The 20,572-nt window shown below is 48.5% G+C and overlaps 1 protein-coding gene across 1 annotated transcript; it reads left to right on the plus strand.

Moving 5' to 3' along the window:
• Window positions 1-512: 512 nt before the first annotated feature.
• Window positions 513-18,575, plus strand: LOC144602781 (zinc finger SWIM domain-containing protein 1-like). The gene is made up of 6 exons (XM_078415913.1): window positions 513-800; window positions 3,406-3,514; window positions 7,543-7,783; window positions 12,300-12,735; window positions 14,468-15,318; window positions 18,523-18,575. The coding sequence occupies exons 1-6, from the start codon at window positions 544-546 to the stop codon at window positions 18,573-18,575; spliced, it is 1,947 nt and encodes a 648-aa protein (XP_078272039.1). The 5' UTR covers window positions 513-543.
• The last annotated feature ends 1,997 nt before the right edge of the window (window positions 18,576-20,572 follow it).

Raw genomic sequence — 20,572 nt, forward strand, 5'->3', positions numbered from 1 at the left:
AAGATGCCCCTACTCCAACCCAGAGAATTACCCCCCACCCACACACGGGCGATTATCCCAATCCCAGGAACTTGCAGCCTACCTGAATCAAGGATTGCCCCCAACCCCGACCCACAATCCCGTGATTTTCCTCCCAATGCTGAGAATTGCATTGCTGAGATCTAGTGTTTCTCCCACACTTCAAAGACGTGCAGGTTAATTAGCTTGTGTAAAATTGTAAATTGTCCAATCATTTAGTATAGTGCTAGTATACGGGGTGATCGCTGGTTGGCGCGGACTCAGTGGGCTGAAGGGCCTGTTTCTTCTCTGAAGTCTAAAGTAAACTGTAAAGACAGCATCTGAGCAAAGGATGGATCCTGGGTCTCTGGCGCTGTGAGGCGGTGACTCTACAGTTGGACCACCGTGCTGTTCTTGAACTCTATATATGAGCTGTTGTGATGCGTTCTACCTTGGCTGACCTGCAGCTGCTGCCTGTGGTCTATTCTCAGTGCCCGATCTCCAGGTGGGATCAGTCTGCCAACTCCATCTGACGCACGTGCAGCCATGTCCCAGGTGGTGGGTTTCCGAGTGGGCGCCGAGTTCTCGAGCTACAGCGAGCTGCACCGGGAGTACCGGCGCTACCAGAGGGACAGCTCCGTACAGATGTGGACCAGGCACTCACGGACCATCAAGGCACAGCGGCGTCGGGCACCCAAGCGCCCGATGAACGACGCGCTGAACTTTGCCGAGATCGAATACGCGTGCATTCACGGCGGCAAGTTATTCAAGACCAAAGGATCCGGCAAAAGGACAATCCAGAGGTGAGAAAATGCTTGCAGGGGCGGCACAGCGGCACAGTTGGTAGAGCCGCTGCCTCACAACGCCGGGGATCCCGGTTCCATCCTGACCACGGGTGCTCTCCGTGTGTGGAGTTTGCACGTCCTCTCTGTGATCAGCTGTGTTTCTTCTGTGGGCTTCAGTTTCCTCCCGTATCCAAAACACGTGCAGGTTTCTTGGTTAAATGGCCCTCTGTTAATCATCCCGAGTGTGTCGGGGGTGGATGACAAAGTGGGAGAACATGGAACATGGTCGACACCTGCTCCTGTTTCCTACCTTCTTACTTAAAGATGTTTTTACCCTTTTAGATTTAATTGTATAAGTTTAGCCGGGTAGTTAGTTTTGTTTAGAGTTACATCATGGAAACAGGCCTTTCGGCCCATCGAGTCCACACCGACCATTAATCATCCATTCACACTAGTTCTATGTTATCCCTCTTTCTCATCCACTCTCTACACACGAGGGGCAATTTACAAAAGCAAATTAACCCACAAACCTGCACGTCTTTAGAATGTGGAAGGAAACCACTTGGACAAAACCCACGTGGTCACAGGGAGGACGTACAATCTCCGCACAGACAGCACCTGTAGTCAGGATCGAACCTGAGTCTCCGGCGCTGTGAGGCAGCAGCTCCTCTGCTGCCCCTGTCTGGCTCTTTCTCTTTTTTTTCTCTGTCTCTCTCTCCCCTCTGTTCATTTTTTTCTCTCTTTTGCACTCTTTGTTTTCATCTTTGATTGTGTGTGTGTGTGTGCATCTCCCCACCTCTCTCCCCGTCTCACCTCCACCTCTCCCTCTCTCCACCTCTCCCCCTTTCTCCCTCTCCCTCTCTCCGTCTCCACCTCTCTACCTCTCTCCTCCTGTACCTTTCTACCTCTCTCTCTTTCCTTCTCTCTCCCCCCCTACATTTTCCCATTCCTACCCACACCTACGACTCGCTGGGATTGTATAGAGTGGTAGAGTCATCCCACACAGAAATAGGCCCTTCGGTCCAACTTGCCCATGCTCATTGAGATGACCCATGTACACCAGTCCCACCTGCCCTCAGAACCTTCCCTATCCATGTACCTTTCCAAACGTATTTTAAATGCTAGAGTACCTGCCTCAACTACCTTATCTGGAAGCTAGTTCCATTTACCACCACACTCTGCAGAAAAGGTTACCCCTTACATTCTTTTTAAATCTTTCCCCTCTCATGTTAAACTGTCCTCTGGATCTTGATTCCCCTCTTCTGGATAAAAGATTTATGCATTCACCCTATCTATTCCACTTGTGACATACAATTTGCTGTGTTAACACAAGGGACACTGTATTATCCATGTTATTCCACTCTGCCATCCACTGCCTGCACACTTGGGACAATTGACAATTTGATAGTTTGTGTTTTATGGTTCAGAGACTGGATTGATATCCCAGTGGGGGAGTGTGATATTATCCCATTAAATCACACAGGGTCTTCCGCCTGCAATGACCATCAAGCACCCAGCTTGTTATGTACTGTGTGTAGGAAGGAACTACAGATGCTGGTTTACACTGAAGATAGACACAAAATGGTGAAGTAACTCAGCGGGGAGGGCAGCATCTCTGGAGAAAAATAATAGGTGACGTTTCGGTTTGACACCCGTCTTAAGACTGAGAGTCAGGGGGGAGGTAAACTAGAAGTTTCTCCCATTCTCGTCGTTCTATTAATTTCACTGTCGTCTTGCTTAGTTTCACTGTTTTTGTATCAACTTCTTATCACCTTCTCCACCGCCAACAATGGACCATTGTGGGCTCCACCTTTTCTTTATCATTGTTGCTGGCTTTGATTTGTTCTTTCATATCTTTCATTCATTTGTTCTTTGTAACCCTTCATCCCCCAAGTTCCCTCTCCTCTGACTCTCAGTCTGATAAATGGTCCCAACCAGAAATGTCACCTATTCCTTTTCTCCAGAGATGCTGCCTGACCCGCTGAGTTACTCCAGCATTTTGTGTCCATCTCCTTTGTTATGCACTATGTTATCTTACACCAATCCTGCATGAATCACATTTTATTGCAGCTGTTGCTTCAAGTCCCCCCAGTTTGTGAAAGAGTTTATTATCAGTCAAAGGGCAGTCATTCAGCACACCATCTTGTCTTCCCACTCACACTGCTTCATGGCCAATGTCAATGGAATATTTCTGTTGGATTCTGTGATGATTGTAAAAGATCGCCATACACTGCTGGTCTGAATCATCCTACCACAACGAGAGAGCAGTCCTGAACTGTGATCTTCCTCATTGGTGACCCTCGGACTATCTTTGTTTGGACTTTACCTTGCACTAAATGTTATTCCCTTATCGTGTATCTACACACTGTAAATGGCTCGATTGTAATCATGTATTGTCTTCCCACTGACTGGTTAGCATGCAACAAAGCTTTTCACTGTACCTCGGTACACGTGACAATAAACTGAACTAAACAAAACTGAAGGGTCTCAGTCCAAAGCGTCACCTATTCCTTTTCTCCAGAGATGATGCACGACCCGCTGAGTTACTCCAGCATTTTGTGTCTTATCGATTGCTGGTGTTCACCCAGTTGGCTTACACACTGCCTCCCACTGTCTTTTTCAGAACCAACAAGATGAAGTGTCCCTGTGTCATTAAAGTCCGTCTTTCTGCGGGTGGAAACAAGTTTGTGGTGAAAGAGATGAATGAATCGCATAACCACACGGTGCCGCAGGTAAAAGCAGAACACACACACCAGCCAGGTAGAGTTGTTGGATCTGCCACTGCTTCAGTTTGTCGGCTCAGTGTGTGTGTGTGTGTGTGTGGGGGGGGGGGGGCGGGGGTGGTGTCTGTGTGTGTGTGTGTGTGTGTGTGTGTGTGTGTGTGTGTGTGTGTGTGGGGGGGGGCGGGGGTGGTGTCTGTGTGTGTGTGTGGGGGGGGGCGGGGGTGGTGTCTGTCTGTGTGTGTGTGTGGGGGGGGGGCGGGGGTGGTGTCTGTGGGTGTGTGTGGGGGGGGGGCGGGGGTGGTGTCTGTGTGTGTGGGGGGGGGGTGTCTGTGTGTGTGTGTGTGTTGTCCCACCTCTCCACGTTTTCAAAGAGCATTCTACTAGTTCTGTACACGCTCGGTTCCAGCCTTGGATCCTGGGCGGTTGAATATCCTAGTTCAGTGATACAGCACAGAAACAGGCCCTTCGGCCCACCGAGTGCGCGCCGACCGGCGATCCCCCCACATTAACACTCCCCTCCACACACGGGACAATCTACACATACACCAAACCAAATAACTTCGACACCTGTACATATTTGGAGTGTGGGAGGAAACTGATGATCTCGGAGAAAACCCACACAGAGGGGAACGTAAAAACTCCACACAGACAGCACACGTAGTCGGGATTGAACCCGGGTCTCCGGCGCTGTAAGGCAGCAACTCTACAGCTGCGCCACCGTGCCGTTCAGAATATGTCCACGTAATTATTTATAAAGAGTTTATCAGAACTCTGTCTCTCTGCCCTTGTCTTTGCCTGTGAGAGAATGTTACCTGTGGCACCAACACATATCGGTGGGACTTAAAGCTGTAGGTTGCAATAAAATGGGATTTGTGCAGAATTGGTTCAAGAAAACATACTACATAGCAACAAAGATGGACACAACAAGCTGGAGTAACTCAGCGGGTCAAGCATCAGCTCTGGAGAAAAGGAATAGGTGATGTTTCGGATCCTTCCCGGCTGGTCTGAAGAAGGGTCTCGACCCGAAATGTCACCTTTTTCTTTTCTCCAGAGATGTTGTCTGACCCACTGAGCTACTCCAGCTTTTTGTGTCTAGAATTGGCGTAAACTAGAATCTGCTGTTTAGTTTAGACATACAGCGTGGAAACAGGCCCTTCAGCCCACCAAGTCCAGGCTGACCAGCAATCCATGCACATTAAGGTATCCTACCCACATCAGGGACAATTTTCAATTTTAGCAAGCCAATTAGCCTATAAATGTGTACATCTTTAGAGTGTGAGAGGAAACCGCAGCTCCCGAAGAAAACCCACGGGCAGAACGTACAATCTCCGTACAGACAGCACCCGTAGTCAGGATCAAACCCGAGTCTCTGGTGCTGTAACACGGCAACTCTTCCGCTGCACCACCGTGCTGCCCCGACACATAGAACAGAACAAGATGGGTGCTTGATGGTCATTGCCGACAATGTAGGTGGAAGAGCCGGTGTGATTCTATGGGATGATATCACAGTCCCCCACTGGGATATCAATCCAGCCTCTGAACTCTGACAACTTTGGCATTGTTTAACAGAGTCAGACTGATACACTCAATATCACTAGTCATTTCCCTCACAGTAACACGTTTTATTTACGTAGTTCTAACGCACTAAAAATATCTCCAGCTTTCAGGGACATTATCAAAGTAATTGATGTGAACTGCCTTAGCAGGGATTCTGGAGATGACCTATAACTTAGGTGGAGTTGGTGGATTTCAATGATTGTCTTATAATGGGGTTTAAGGAGGCAAGAGTGTCTGAGGGTGATCTGAGAGAAGTATATCTGTTCATGAGAGGCATAGAATGGAGACCCTCGGACTATCTTTAATTGGACTTTACTGGACTTTATCTGATGCTAAACATTATTCCCTTTACCCTGTGTCTGTGGACTGTGGACGGCTTAAACACAAAAATCCGGAGGAACTCAGCAGGTCAGACAGCATCTCTGGAGAAAAGGAATAGGTGACGTTTCGGGTCAAGACCCTTCTTCAGACCAGAAAAGGAATAGGTGAAATTTCAGGTCGAGACCCATCTTCAGATTGATGCTTCCTGACCCGCTGAGTTACAGCAGCTTTTTGTATCTATCTTCGGTTTAAACCAGCATCTGCAGTTCCTTCCAACACATTTCGACTGTGGACGGCTTGATTGTAATCATGAATAGTCTTTCCGCGGACTGGTAGCATGCAACAAAAAAGCTTTTTGGTACACGTGACAAGAAACTAGACTAAACTAGATGGGGAATATGGTCCGATTGTTTTTCCCCATGGTAGTTGTGGAGGTGCAGAGACAGATAGAGGGAGAAAGTTCCAAATAGTTGCTAAAGGCAAAGTCAATTGGACAGGGATAAAAACTCAGGAATGGGCTGGGGCCAGAGTTAGAGAGATTTTGTATTATATATATATATCTGACCGAGGCGTAAATGTAGATGGGTTGGTGAGTAAGTTTGCTAATGACACCAAAATTAGGAGTTGCAGACAACGAGAAATGCTGTCAGTAGATATCAGAACGTAGACCAGCTGCAGAAAGTGGCGGAGAAATGGCAGATGGAGTTTAACCTGAGCAAGTGTGAGGTGATGCACTTTGACAGGTTAAATGCAAGGAGAGTATACAGTTAATGCAATGAATATTAACAGCATTGATGTGCAGAGGGATCTTGGAGTTCAAGTTCATAGCTCACTGAAGGAGGCAGCACAAGTAGATAGGGTGGGGAAGAAGGCGTCTTGTGATAGGAGCAGAATTAGGCCATTCAGCCCATCGTCTATTCCGCCATTCAATCATGGCTGATCTATCTCTCCCTCTTAACCCCATTCTCCTGCCTTCTCTCCATAACCCCTGACACCCGTACTAATCAAGAATCCATCTATCTCTGCCGTAAAAATATCCAATGATGGCCTCCACAGCCTTCTGTGGCAAAGAATTCCATTGATTCACCACCCTCTGACTAAAGAAATTCCTCTTCCTCTCCTTCCCAAAGGAACGTCCTTTAATTCTGAGACTATGGCCTCTAGTCTGACACTCTCCCACTAGTGGAAACGTCCTCTCCATATCCACTCTATCCAAACGTTTCACAATTCGGTACGTTTCAATGAGGTCCCCCCTCATTCTTCTAAACTCTAGCGAGTACAGGCCCAGTGCTGACAAACAATCATCATATGTTAACCAGTATGGGTGAAACGTGTGATGTGCTTGGATTCTGTGCTAGGGGCATTGAATATAAGAGTCAGCAAGTCATGATGCAGCTCTATCGCGCTTTTGTTAGACTGCATTTGGAGTATCACGTGCAGTTCCAGTCGCTCCATTACAGGAAAGATGTGGAGGCTTTGGAGAGGGTGCAGAGGAGGTTTATCAGAATGCCGCCTGGATTAGAGGGTTTCAGCTACAGGGGGAGGTTGGATAACCTTGGGTTATTTTCTCTGGAACGTCAGAGGTTGAGGGAAGACTCGATGGAAGTATATAAAGTTTTGAGAGGCACACATAAGGTGGGCAATCAGAGGCTTGTTCCCAGGGTGGAGATGTCCAACACTAGAGGGCAGAGTGATATGGTGAGAGGGGGGAGGTTTAATGTGCGAGGCAAGATTTTTACACAGAGAGGGGTGGGGGCTGGGAATGCACTGCTAGAGATGGTGGTGGATGCAGATACGATAGTGGTGTTTAAGAGGCTTTGGGAAAGGCACATGGAAGTTCAGGGAATAGAGCGATATGGATCATGTACAGGGAGATGAGATCAGTTCAACTTGGCATCATGTTTGGCACAGATAATGTAGGCTGGAGGGCCCATTCCTGTGCTGTTCTGTGTTCTAATACGGGATCTGAGTTTAGTTTACAGATACAGCATGGAAACATAGGCCTACCTAGTCCACGCTGATCATCGACCACCTGCGTGCACTGGTTCTATGTTGTCCTACTTTCTCATCCACTCCCGACACGCTCGGGGCAATTTACAGAGGACAATTGACCTCCAAACCGGATGAACTGACCCTAGGATCTTGCTTGTACCCCACAGGAAGAGGAGGAGAGGCTCCGGCACCAAAGGCGCTTTGTTACAGCGCTGCGCGTGGACCCCACTTCCATCGTCTCGCTGCGGAGTAATGGAGCGGGTATCCAGGTGCAGCTGGGGGAAGTTGCCAGCAAGGTGCTCGCTGATGAGGATGCCCATAGCCCCGCACTCAAGGAGAAATGGGACGAGTTCAAGGCCAACAAAACCGACTTGGAGATGATGGTGCCCACACTGGCAGCCGTCAAGGGTAAGGTCATAAGGAATAGGAGTAGAATTAGGCCATTCGGCCCATCAGGTCTACTCCGTCATTCAATCATGGCTGATCTATCTCTCTCCCCTAACCCCATTCTCCTGCCTTCTCCCCATAACCTCTGACACCCGTACTGATCAAGAATCAAGGTAGGTGAAGGTGTCCTCGCTTGTCCCAGGCCTAACCGGCTGCTCCAGGTTTGCACCACTCCCTCTCTTGTCCTGGGGTATCCTGCATCCTTCCTTCATTCCGGAATAATGCGGATCACCCCTTTATTGGGTTAATGATGACCATTTGATGGCTCTGGGCCTGTACTCGCTGGAGTTTAGAAGGATGAGGGGGGACCTCACTGAAAGTTACCGAATAGTGAAAGGACCGGATAAAGTGGATGTGGAGAAGATGTTTCCACTAGTGGGAGAGTGATGGAACAGAGGGTGCAGCCTCACAATAAAAGGACGTTCCTTTAGAAAGGAGATGAAAAGGAATTTCTTTAGTCAGAGGGTGATGAATCTGTGGAAATCATTGCCACAGATGGCTGTGGAGGCCAAGTCTGTGGCTATTTATAAAGCAGAGATTGACAGGTTCTTCATTCGTTAGGGTGGCAAATGGGGTTGAGAGGGAAAGATAGATCAGCCATGATTCCTAGACTCTCCCACGAGTGGAAAGATCCTTTCCACATGCACTCTATCCTGGCATTTCACTATCTGGTAAGTTTCAACGAGGCCCCTCCTCATCGTTCTAAACTCCAGCGAGTACAGGCCCAGTGCCGTCAAACACTGATCAGATGTTAACTCAGACATTCCTGGTATCATTCTGGTAAACCTCCTCTGGACCCTCTCCACCGCCAGCACACCCTTCCTTAGACATGGGGCCAGAACTGCTCCCAATATTCCAAATAAATGGATGAGGATTGGGTGTGGATCCTCCTTCCCCCATCTCATGATAGTGCACTGTCTTGTCACTAGATCGCTCCCTCCTCTCCCCTGGGATAGTCAATGACTTTTACACTTCAGAGATACAGCGCGGAAACTGGCCGTTCGGCCCACCGAGTTGGTGCTGACCAGCGATGGTCCTGTACGCTAACTTACACACACAAGGGGCCATTTCTTTTTACAACTTACTGAAACCAAGTAACCTACAATCCTGCAAGTCTTTGGAGTGTGGGCGGAAACCGAAACACCCAGAGAAAACCCATGAACGTACAAACTCCGTACAGACCCACAGTCAGGATGGAACCCGGGTCTGTAGCGCTGTAAGGCAGCAACTCTACAGCTGTGTCCCCAATACTTTCTCATGGGATCGCTCTTGGATCGTGCCAAGCACTCTTCAGATGACTCTTCCCTCCTGTAACCCCACCCAGGCTGCATCTGCAGTTCCTTCCTCCACCTGTCACTTGCAAGGCTTTGTCCTGCCCCCACCTCTCTTCCAGCTTTCTTCCTCCCCCACTCCCCCCACCCCCCCCGACTTGCCACAATTAGTTGAAGAAGGGTCCCGACCTGATACATTACGTATCCATGTTTTCCAGACATGTGTGGGAAAGAACTGTCGGTGCTTGTTTACACTGGAGATGGACACAAAATGCTGCAGTAACTCAGCGGGTCAGGCAGCATCTCTGGAGAAAAAGAATCGGAGACATTTCAGGTCAAGACTCTTACTCAGACCGAGAGTCAGGGGCGAGGGGAAACTCCAGAGATACTACCTGACCTGCTGAGTTATTCTCGCACTTTGTCTTTTGTCATGAACCAGCATCTGCAGATCCTTGTTTCTCCAGAGTTTGATAGAGCTGCATCTTGACTATCTGACTCTTGTACTCAGTGCACCGACCGATGAAGGCAAACGTACCTCACCACTGCCACTGTGCGTTACCAGTGCTTTGTTCAGAATCCATTTGAGAATCAGACTCAATTTATCGGCCTAGTTTGTACACAAACAAGGAATTTGATTTGGTGCTTTACTACACGTGATAAAAACACGAGACAGCAGACAATTAAAAAAACATTATAATTAAACAATGTAAAAAAAAGTGCAAGAGTAATAAGTGGCAGCTTTGCTAAATATTGCACGTGTAAATATCTAAAATGCACTTGGAGAGTTCATAATTGTTTGGCTTACAGACCAGAATGTAGTGGTGTAGAGTGGTTGTTAACTAGAGCTACCACTCGTGGGGAGAGGCTGTTTTTGTGTCAGGATGTGTCCAGAGGGGAGGGCTTCATGAGAGAGTTAGATATACAGTGCATTCAGAAAGTATTCACACCCCTTCACTTTTTCCACATTTTGTTACGTTACAGCCTTATTTTAAAATGGATTAATTATTTTTTTAAATCATCAATCTACACACAATACCCTATGATAAAAAAAGTGAAAACAGATGTTTAGAATTTTTTGCAAAGTAATTAAAAAGAAAGAACTGATATCATATTTACAAATGTATTCAGACCCTTTACTCAGTACTTTGTTGAGGCACCTTTGGCAGTGATTACAGCCTCAAGTCTTCTTGGGTATGATGCTACAAGCTTGGCACTCCTGTATTTGGGTAATTTCTCCCATTCTTCACTCAAGCTCTGTCAGGTTGGATGGGGAGCATCGATGCACAGCTATTTTCAGGTCCCTCCAGAGATGTCCGGGTTCTGGCTGGGCCACTCAAGGACATTCACAGACTTGTCATGAAGCCACTCCTGCGTTGTCTTGGCTGTGTGCTTGGGGTCATTGTCCTGTTGGAAGGTGAACCTCCTCCCCAGTCTGAGGTCCAGAATGCTCTGGAGCAGGTTTTCATCAAGGATCTCTCTTTACTTTGCTCTGTTCATTTTTCCCTTGATCCTGACTAGTGTCCCAGTTCCTGCCGCTGAAAAACATCCCCACAACATGATGCTGCCACCACCATGCCTCACCGTAGGTATGGTATTAGCCAGGTGATGAGCAGTGCCTGGCTTCCCCCAAACGTGACGTTTGGCATTCAGGCCAAAGAGTTCAATCTTGGTTTCATCAGACAAGAGAATCTTATCTCTCATGGTCAGTGAGTCCTTTAGGTGCCTTTAGGCAAACTCCAAGCAGGCCATCATGTGCCTTTTACTGAGGAATGGCTTCCGTCTGGCCACTCTACCATAAAGGCCTGACTGGTGGAGTCCTGCAGATAAAGTTGGCCTTCTGGAAGGTTCTCCCATCTTCACAGAGGACCTCTGGAGCTCTGTCAGAGTGATCATCGGGTTCTTGGTCACCTCCCTGACCAAGGCCCTTCTCCCCTGATTGCTCAGTTTGGCCGAGTGGCCAGCTCTATGAAGAGTCCTGGTGGTTCCAAAGTTTTTCCATTTAAGAATGATGGAGGCCACTGTGCTCTTCGGGACCTGCAATGCTGCAGAAAGTGTTTTCTACCCTTCCCCATATCTGTGTCTCGACACAATCCTGTCTCGGAGATCTACGGACAATTCCTTCTTCTTCATGTCTTGGTTTTTGCTCTGACATGCACTGTCAACTGTGGGACCTTATATAGATAGGTGTGTGCATTTTCAAATCATGTCTAATTAATTTAATTTACCACTGGTGGACTCCAATCAAGTTGTAGAAACATCTCAAGGATAATGAATGGAAACAAAATGAACCTCAGCTCAATTTTGAGCATCATAGCAAAGGTTTGAATACTTATGTAAATGTGATATTTCAGCTATTTCTTTTAAATTACTTTGCAAAAGTTTCTAAACACCTGTTTTCGCTTCTTCATTCTGGGGTATTGCGTGTAGATTGACGATTTAAAAAAAAAGAATTTAATTAATTTTAAAATAAGGCTGTAATGTAACAAAATGTGGAAAAGGTGAAGGGGTCAGAATACTTTCTGAATGCACTGTAGGTCTTAGGGCTGATGGAATCAAGGGATATGGGGAGAAAGCCAGAACAGGGTACTGATTCTGGATGATCAGCCATGATCATATTGAATGGCGGTACTGGCTCGAAGGGCCGAATGGCCTACTCCTGCGCCTATTTTCTGTGTTTCTACTTCAAAGAGTTTGTGGCCAGGGTGAGAGTGGGTCAGTCCCTTGTTCTGCCTGTTCTTGTCATATGAGGAAAGACTGGGGATGTATTCACTGGAGTTTAGAAGGACGAGAGGGGATCTTAAAGAGACGTATAAGATTATGAAAGGACTGGACAAGCTAGATGCAGGAAAAATGTTCCCAATTTTGGGGGAGTCCAGAACCAGGGGACACAGTGTAAGAATAAAGGGGAGGCCATTTAAAACTGAGGTGAGAAGACACTTTTTCACCCAGAGAGTTATGACTTTGTGGAATTCTCTGTCACCGAAGGCAGTGGAGGCCAATTCACTGGATGAATTTAAAAGAGAGTTAGATAGAGCTCTAGGCGCTAGTGGTATCAAGGGATATGGGGGGAAGGCAGGAACCGGTTACTGATTGTGGATGATCAGCCATGATCACATTGAATAGCGGTGCTGGTTCGAAGGGCCAAATGGCCTCCTCCTGCACCTATTTTCTGTGTTTCTATAACTCTTGTCTGCGTTTGCTTACAGACGGCACGGTGGTGGTGGTGGTGAACAAGGCCAACGTGTTGCAGGCCATCTACTACCAGGACGGCCGCATGAAGCAGACCTTCGAGAGGTTCCCCGAGGTGCTGCTGGTGGGCGCCACCTACAGCTGGGCGGGCCTGTGGCTGCCCACCTACCTGCTGCTGGCCATCGACGGCAACGGGGAGAGCGAGCTGGCGTGCCTGTGGTTCCTGCAGAGCGAGGAGCGCGAGACCGTCCGGCAGCTTCTGCGCATCTTCAGGCAGAAGAACCCGGCGGCGGAGGGAACGCGGGCGGTGGTGGTCGGCGGCCAGGCGTGTGACGGGGAGCTGGTGACCGACGTGCTGCCCCACTGCAAGCCGCTGGCCTGCCTCGCCCACACCCTGAGCGTCTTCCAGGACCACGTGACCGCCGAGAAGCTGCACGTGACCGCCGGGCAACAGTAAGCACTAGCACCGCCATTCCCTCGTGGGGCCGGAGCGGAGCGGGCGGGTGGGGGGCCCAAATATTCCTCCTCCTGTCAGATTGTGTTGGTTTGGTAAAGTTGTGACTCTCATCCCTCTGCACAATCCAGTCTACCCATGTCCCATCTCCTCCACTCTCTGCCCTCTCTCTCTTTCTTCTTTCCTTCTTTCTTACCCGCTCCTCCTTCCCTTCTTTCTTTCTCCCTCTTCTCTCCTTCTCCTCCGCCCCTTCTCTCCTTTCCCCTACTCCTGTTTCCTCCTCACCCACTTCACCCACTCCTCCCCTCTTCCCCCTCCTCGCCTCCTTCCCCCTCCTCGCCTCCTTCCCCCTCTCATCTTCCCCCTCCTCTCCTCCTCCCCTCCTCTCCTTCCCTCTGCTCTCCTCCCCCTCCTCTCCTCCACCATCGGGCAACAATAAGCTCTGGCATCGTGATTCCGTCGTGGGACCGGAGCGGGCGGGGGAGGGGGAGGTTGGGTTATCCCAAATATTCCTCCTCCAGTCACGGCGTGGGTCAAATAAGGGTGCGACTCATTCCTCAACATGGTCTGCACAATCCAGTCGACCCCTGCCCCACTCTCCCTCCTTTCCACCCTCTTCTCCCCCTTTGCCTGCTCCTTCCCCTTTTGCCCCCTCCTCTCCCCTTTCTGTAGATGGGGCATCTGGTCAGCATTAGATGGGGCATCTTGGTCAGCATTAGATGGGGCATCTTGGTCAGCATTAGATGGGGCATCTTGGTCAGCATTAGATGGGGCATCTGGTCAGCATTAGATGGGGCATCTTGGTCAGCATTAGATGGGGCATCTTGGTCAGCATTAGATGGGGCATCTGGTCAGCATTAGATGGGGCATCTTGGTCAGCATTAGATGGGGCATCTTGGTCAGCATTAGATGGGGCATGTTGGTCAGCGAGGACGAGTTGGGCCGAGAGGCCTATTTCCGTGCTGTTTGACTCCACTGTTCAGTAGTCATTGAGGAGGTCACTTTATTTTTCGTAGGGAAAGAAACGGTGGAGTTTTTCTTGTAGCCGCTGGGGACTGTTGAGGTGAGAGTTTGGTTTAGTTTCGGAAATACAGATTGCCCCACTGAGTCCACACCGACCATTAATCACCCGTTCACACCAAAGATACTAGAGGAACAAGATAGACCACTCGACGTTAAAAAGCGTAGAAGGACAAGGCACCATTTTAGTGGGCAGAAAATTGCAGAAACATTTAAAAAGAAAAAATAACAAAAATGTATGAATTGATAGATGAGTTATTTTCTGCATTTTAATGGTATCATCACACATACTGTTCCCCCAAAACACTGATTACACTGCGAGAGGCAGAACGAACGGCGGGGTTTGCTTACTAAAATGGCGGACGTCCCGCTCCTTTACACACTACACTTCAGTATAGGCGAATTCAATGGAGTGGTCCATCTTGTTCCTCTAGTATCTTTGGTTCATACTAGTTCTGGGCGACACACGGGACAATTTACAGAGGCCAATTAACGTGCAAACCTGCACGTCTTTGGAACTTGGGGGGAACCCGGAGAACCCGGAGGAAACCCACATGGTCACAGGGAGAACGAACAAACTCCACACAGACAATGCCTGTAGACAGGATGGATCCTGGGACTGGCACTGTAAGGCAGCAACTCTACCGCTACGCCACCGTGCTGCACCGGGAGGTTCCTCACCTTGTCTCCTCTTCCCTTTCTTCCCGCCAGGAGCCAGCTGCTGCAGATCCTGCACAGTATGTGTTACGCCACGTCGACTGAGGACTATGACCTGCTGTACCGCCAGCTGCTGGACTCCAACGCGGAGAGCGCCGTTGACTACTTCCACAAGACGTGGCACGGGTCCCGCCGCCAGTGGGTGGAGGGCTTCAAGCATGAGAACGAGAGCTACCTCACCAGCACCCTCCAGCGGGTGCAGGTGATGAGCCAGAGGCTGGCGGCCGCGGTCGAGGACTTCTCCAACGTGACCTCCTTCACCCGGGACCTCCTGAAGGCCGTGGACACGGTGCGGGCCGAGTGCGACCAGCGGGTGTTGCAAAGTGAGCCCCCCGCAGGGCCAGAGGACAACTCCGCGGAGTCTTCCTACCGGGCACTGCTCACCGACTTCGCCTTCCGCCGGGTGCGGACGGAGCTGCAGGAAGCGGAGTCGGTCTCCTTTCTCAGCGTGGAGGCCGAGAGGGCCTGGCCCGTGTGCCGGCGCCGGGCCCTGGTGACGGACCAGGCCAGCTGCCAGTGTGCCTTCCGCACCTCCATGAGGCTCCCCTGCCGGCACGTCCTGGCTCTCCGGCGGCTGCTGGGCTCCGACCTCTTTGAGCCCTCGCTCTGCGCCGCGCGCTGGACGCAGGAGCACTTCCTCGGCGGTCAGCTCCCGCCTGCGTCGCCGAGGGAGCGGGCCAAGGTGCAGCAGGAGCGATACCGCCAGGCCCTCAAGGTAGCTCGCAAACTCTCCTCCCTCGCCGCCCGGTGTCCGGCCGAAGACTTTGGCAGGTGCCTGGCGGTCATGACGGCCGTCACCGACATCTGGGCCAGAGGTGGCCAGGTGCAAGTCACCGAAACCAATGGTTTGTAGCGACGCAGTCTCAGAGAGAGTGAAGCAACGACACACAAAACATGGAGCAGCACAGCACAAGGACAGGCCCTTCAGCACACAATGAACATGATGCCAAGACCATCGCTTATCTACCTGCATATCATCCATACCTCACCATTCCTTGCATATCCATGTGCCTATGTACTGCCTCGTAAACTCCATTATCACATTTATCTCTACCGCCACATATGGTTCATAAGATCATGTGACAGGAGTAGGATTAGGCAATTTGGCCCATCAAGTCTATTCTGCCATTCAATCATGGCTGATTCATCTCTCCCTCACCCCATTCTCCTACCTTCTGCCCATAACAGAGAAACAGAAAAATTAGTGCAAGAGCAGACCATTCGGCCCTTTGAGCCTGTACGCACCGCCATTCAATGTGATCATGGTTGATTATCCACAATCTCCCCCGTTCCTGCCTTCTCCCCATATCCCTTGATTCCACTAGCCCTAAGAGCCCTATCTGACTCTCTTTTGAATGCATCCAATGAATCGGCCTCTACTGCCTTCTGAGGCAGAGAATTCCACAAACTCACAACTCTGGGTGAAAAAGTTTTTCCTCATCTCAGTTCTAAATGGCCTAGCTCTCATTCTAAAATTGTGGCCCCTGTTTCTGGACTCCCCCAACATCGGGAGCATCTAGCTTGTCCAATGTCTTAATAATCTTATATGTTTCTATAAGATCCGCTCTGATCCTTCTAAATTTCAGAATTTCAGACTGTCATATGACAGTCCCGCCATCCTGGGAATTAACCTCATGAACCTATGCTGCTCTCCCTCAATAGCAAGAATGTCGTTCCTCAAATTAGGAGACCAAAACTGCACACAATATCCAGCTATGGCCTCACCAGGGCCCTGTACAATTGCAGAAGGACCCCTTTGCTCCTCTACTCAAATTCTCTCGTCATGAAGACCAACATGTCATTAGCTTTCTTCACTGCCTGCTGTACCTGCATGCTTACTTTCAGTGACTGATGTACAAGGACTCCTACAGCTTCCCCTTTTCTTAATCTGGTACCATTCAAATTATAATCTGCCTCGTTCTTGCCACCAAAGTGGATAACCTCACATTTATCCACATTATACTGCATCTGCCATACATTGCTCACTCACCCAACCTACCCAAGTCACCCTGCATCCTCATAGCATCTTCCTCACAGTTCACTCTGCCACCCAGCTTTGTGTCATCTGTAAATTTGCTTATGTTACTTTTAATTCCTTCATCTAAATCATGAAAATATATTGTAAATAGCTGCGGTCACAGGATCAAGTCACTGCCTGCCATTCTGAAAAGGACCCGTTAATTCCTACTCTTTGTTTCCTGTCTACCTACCAATTTTCGATCCATGTCAATATCATACCCCCAATACCATGTGCTCTAATTTTGCCCACTAATTTCCTGTGTGGGACCTTATCAAAGGCTTTCTGAACGTCCAGATACACTACATTTCCTTTATCCATTTTACTTGTTACATCCTCAAAAAATTCCAGAAGATTAGTCAAACAAGATTTCCCCTTCATAAATCCATGCTGACTTGGACCGATCCTGATACTGCTCTCCAAATCCACTGTTATTACATCTTTAATAATTGACTCCAGCAACTTCCCCACCACCGATGTCAGGCTAACTGGTCTATAATCTCCTGTTTTCTCTCTCCCTCCTTTCTTAAAAAGTGGGATAACATTTGCTACCTTCCAATCCACAGGAACTGATCCAGAATCAATGGAACATTGTCAAATGATCACCAATGCATCCACGATTTCTAGAGCCACCTCCCTGACTACCCTGGGATGCAGACCAGACCCTGGGGATTTATCAGCCTTCAGTCCCATCAGTCTTCCCAACACGATTTCCCGGCTAAATGTGAATTTCCTTCAGTTTCTCCGTCACCCTAGATCCTCTGTACCCTAGTACTTCTGGGAGATTATTTGTGTCTTTCTTAGCAAATAAAGAACCAAAGTGCCTTTTCAACCCGTCTGCCATTTCCTTGTTCCCCATAATAAATTCACCTGTTTCTGTCTTCAAGGGACCCACATTTGCCTTCACTAATCTTTTCCTCTTCACATACCTAAAGAAGCTTTTACTATATATTCTTGGCTAGCTTACCTTCGTACTTTATCTTTTCTCCCAATATTGCCTTTTTAGTTACCTTCTGTTGATCTTCAAAAGTTACCCAATCTTCTGGCATCCTGCTCATCTTTGCTATGTTATGTCTTTTTTATTTTTATACTGTCCTTGACTTCCCTTGTCAGATCCGGTTGCCTCTTATTCCCCTTAGAATCTTTCTTCCTCTTTGGAATAAAATGATGCTGCATCTTCTGGATTATTCCCAGAAATTCCTGCCATTGCTGTTCCACTGTCATCCCTGCTAGGGACCCTTTCCAGTCAACTTTGGTCAGCTCCTCATGCCTCCATGTTGTTCAACTTGTTCAACTGCAACACTGACACTTCTGATTTTACCTTCTCCCTCTCAAATTGCAAATTAAAACATGTTATGGCCACTACCTCCTAATGGTTCCTTTACCTTGAGTTTCCTTATGAAATCCAGTACATTACACAACACTAAATCCAGAATTGCCTTCTCCCTGGTAGGCTCCAGTTCAAGCATCCATCTCGGAGGCACACTACAAACTCCCTTTCTTAGGGTCCAGTACCAACCTGACTTTCGCAGTCTACCTGCATATTGAAATCTCCCATAACCTCTGACACCCGCACTAATCAAGAATCTATCTATCTCTGCCTTAAATATATTCACTGCTTTGCCTCCACAGCCTTCTGTGGCCAAGAATTCCACAGATTCACCACCCTTGCATAGTCCAGGCACTCAGTACCTTCCGTGTAAAGTGACAACGAGAAAAACAACTTGCCTCGCACATCTCCTTGAAACTTTGCCCCTCTCACCATTTTATCTATCAGAAGATTACCTTTCCACTGATAGACAGGCCCTCTGATACTTATTGACCAAAATGCTGGAGTAACTCAGTGGGACTTACCGAGCCCTCTATCATGATTTATTACTGAATGTTTCCTCAAATATTGTTTTACCATTTTGCACCATGTGCACTCTGGACACATTACTGTGTGCGTCCCCCAATAATTTATCACTGTCTGTTTCCCTCTCGGCTGTGCCCCCTCCAACATCACTCACTAGTTGTGTTCCTTTGTTTTCAGTGACTGGTGCAACAGAGCAAGAATCGTCGTCTCCAGCCACCGAGGCAAGTTGAAGATGTGCGTAAGAACTGATTTCAGATCTGACTGACCGGCAGACAGTGAGAGCCGCTTACAGTCACAGTGATTCACCGCGATCCCAGGAGTCAGGATCTGAAGTTGCTTTCTCTTCATACCCCCGTGTGTGTTACGCTTGTGTGGCTGAGTGTGTGTTTGTGTGTGTGCACAGATGCACCCAATGAACACTGCCATATATCGATCACCATTGAAAGTGAACTGTCGCTCGGCCCTGTGTGTGTTACATGTGTGTGTGTGTGTATGGATGCATCCAGCATACGTGTGTGACCGCGTGTTTGTCCGTGTGTATATAGTCAGCGCTGTGTGCGTTTTGCATGTGTGTACATGTATGTACGTGTGTGTGTATGTTACGTGTGTGTATGTTACGTGTGTGTACAGATGTATCCAATGAACACTGCCACACACTGATCACCTCTGATAGTGAACTGTCGGTCGGCCCTGTGTGCGTTATGCATTTGTGTGTACATGTATGTGTGAGTGTGAGTGAACTTGTGTGTGTGCAGGCGTGTGCACGTGTATGTGTCGGCTCTGTGTGTGTTACACGTGTCGGACTCTGAATGAGCTTTGAAGCTGAATTAGTTTGCGGACTGTCGCGGTCGATGAATTTCAACATCTTTTTCCTGGAAGTGATTTTAATGGTTTTCTTCAAAGGGACCTGAATCGGGTTCTGACATTCCGTGGGATCATGACATCCATTCAGTTGGAATTTTAAGCAGCAAACAGGAGCCAAGTTTGGATAACTGAGTACAGCTCTGTCTTCTCTGCGGGAGCACTGACTGAGATCGGCTGATTCCTTGCAGGCTGGGAACAAGACCAATGAGTTCCCTGGTCCGTCTGACTATGCACAACCTCTTGTCTTCCCTTAGGCTACTGTGGAGACAGAGAGACCTGGGAATAGACAATAGACAATAGGTGCAGGAGTAGGCCATTCAGCCCTTTGAGCCAGCACCGCCATTCAATGCGATCATGGCTGATCACTCTCAATCAGTACCCCGTTCCTGCCTTCTCCCCATACCCCCTCACTCCGCTATCCTTAAGAGCTCTATCCAGCTCTCTCTTGAAAGCATCCAACGAACTGGCCTCCACTGCCTTCTGAGGCAGAGAATTCCACACCTTCCCCACTCTCTGACCGAAAAAGTTCTTCCTCATCTCTGTTCTAAATGGCCTACCCCTTATTCTTAAACTGTGGCCCCTTGTTCTGGACTCCCCCAACATTGGGAACATGTTTCCTGCCTCTAATGTGTCCAATTCCCTAATTATCTTATATGTTTCAATAAGATCCCCCCTCATCCCTCTATATTCCAGTGTATACAAGCCTAATTGCTCCAGCCTTTCAACATACGACAGTCCCGGACATACGAATGTCCAGGAAACAAATAGGAGATGTTAGAAATACACAGTGGCTGTGAAAGATTTCTGTCAAGGGAAAAGGTGGTGGCACTTAACATGTGTTTTATACTTTCGTCAGTTCAGCAGATTTGTTTTGATTGGTATCAACATTTTCTAAAGTTTGCTATACTTGGATGTTGGGTCGCTTCTCAGTCATGTAATGGAGCTTTCAATCCTGTCCCTCCACAACTTGAGCCGATATTCTGAACCGTGAAGGGAGAAAGCACTGCAGCAACTCTGCAGTCTGAAGAAGGGTCACGACCCGAAACGTCACCCATTCCTACTCTCCTGAGATGCTGCCTGACCCGCTGAGTTACTCCAGCATTTTGTGAATAAATACCTTCGAGCAGCAACTCAGCGGGTCAGGCAGCATGTGTGGAGGGAATGGACAGGAAGCATTTCGGGTTCGTTCCTGACTCAAAGCATCATCTGTCCAATCCTGCCGCTTGACCCGCTGAGTTCCTCCAGCACTTTGTTTTTTTGCTTAAGATTCCAGCATTCGCTGCTTCATATGTTTTAGGAGCAGAATCACGTTTACTCCGCCATTCAATCATGGCTAATCGATCTTGCCCTCTCAACCCCATTC

Source organism: Rhinoraja longicauda, chromosome 19, assembly GCF_053455715.1.
Source record: "Rhinoraja longicauda isolate Sanriku21f chromosome 19, sRhiLon1.1, whole genome shotgun sequence".
In the NCBI taxonomy this organism is placed as follows: domain Eukaryota; kingdom Metazoa; phylum Chordata; class Chondrichthyes; order Rajiformes; family Arhynchobatidae; genus Rhinoraja; species Rhinoraja longicauda.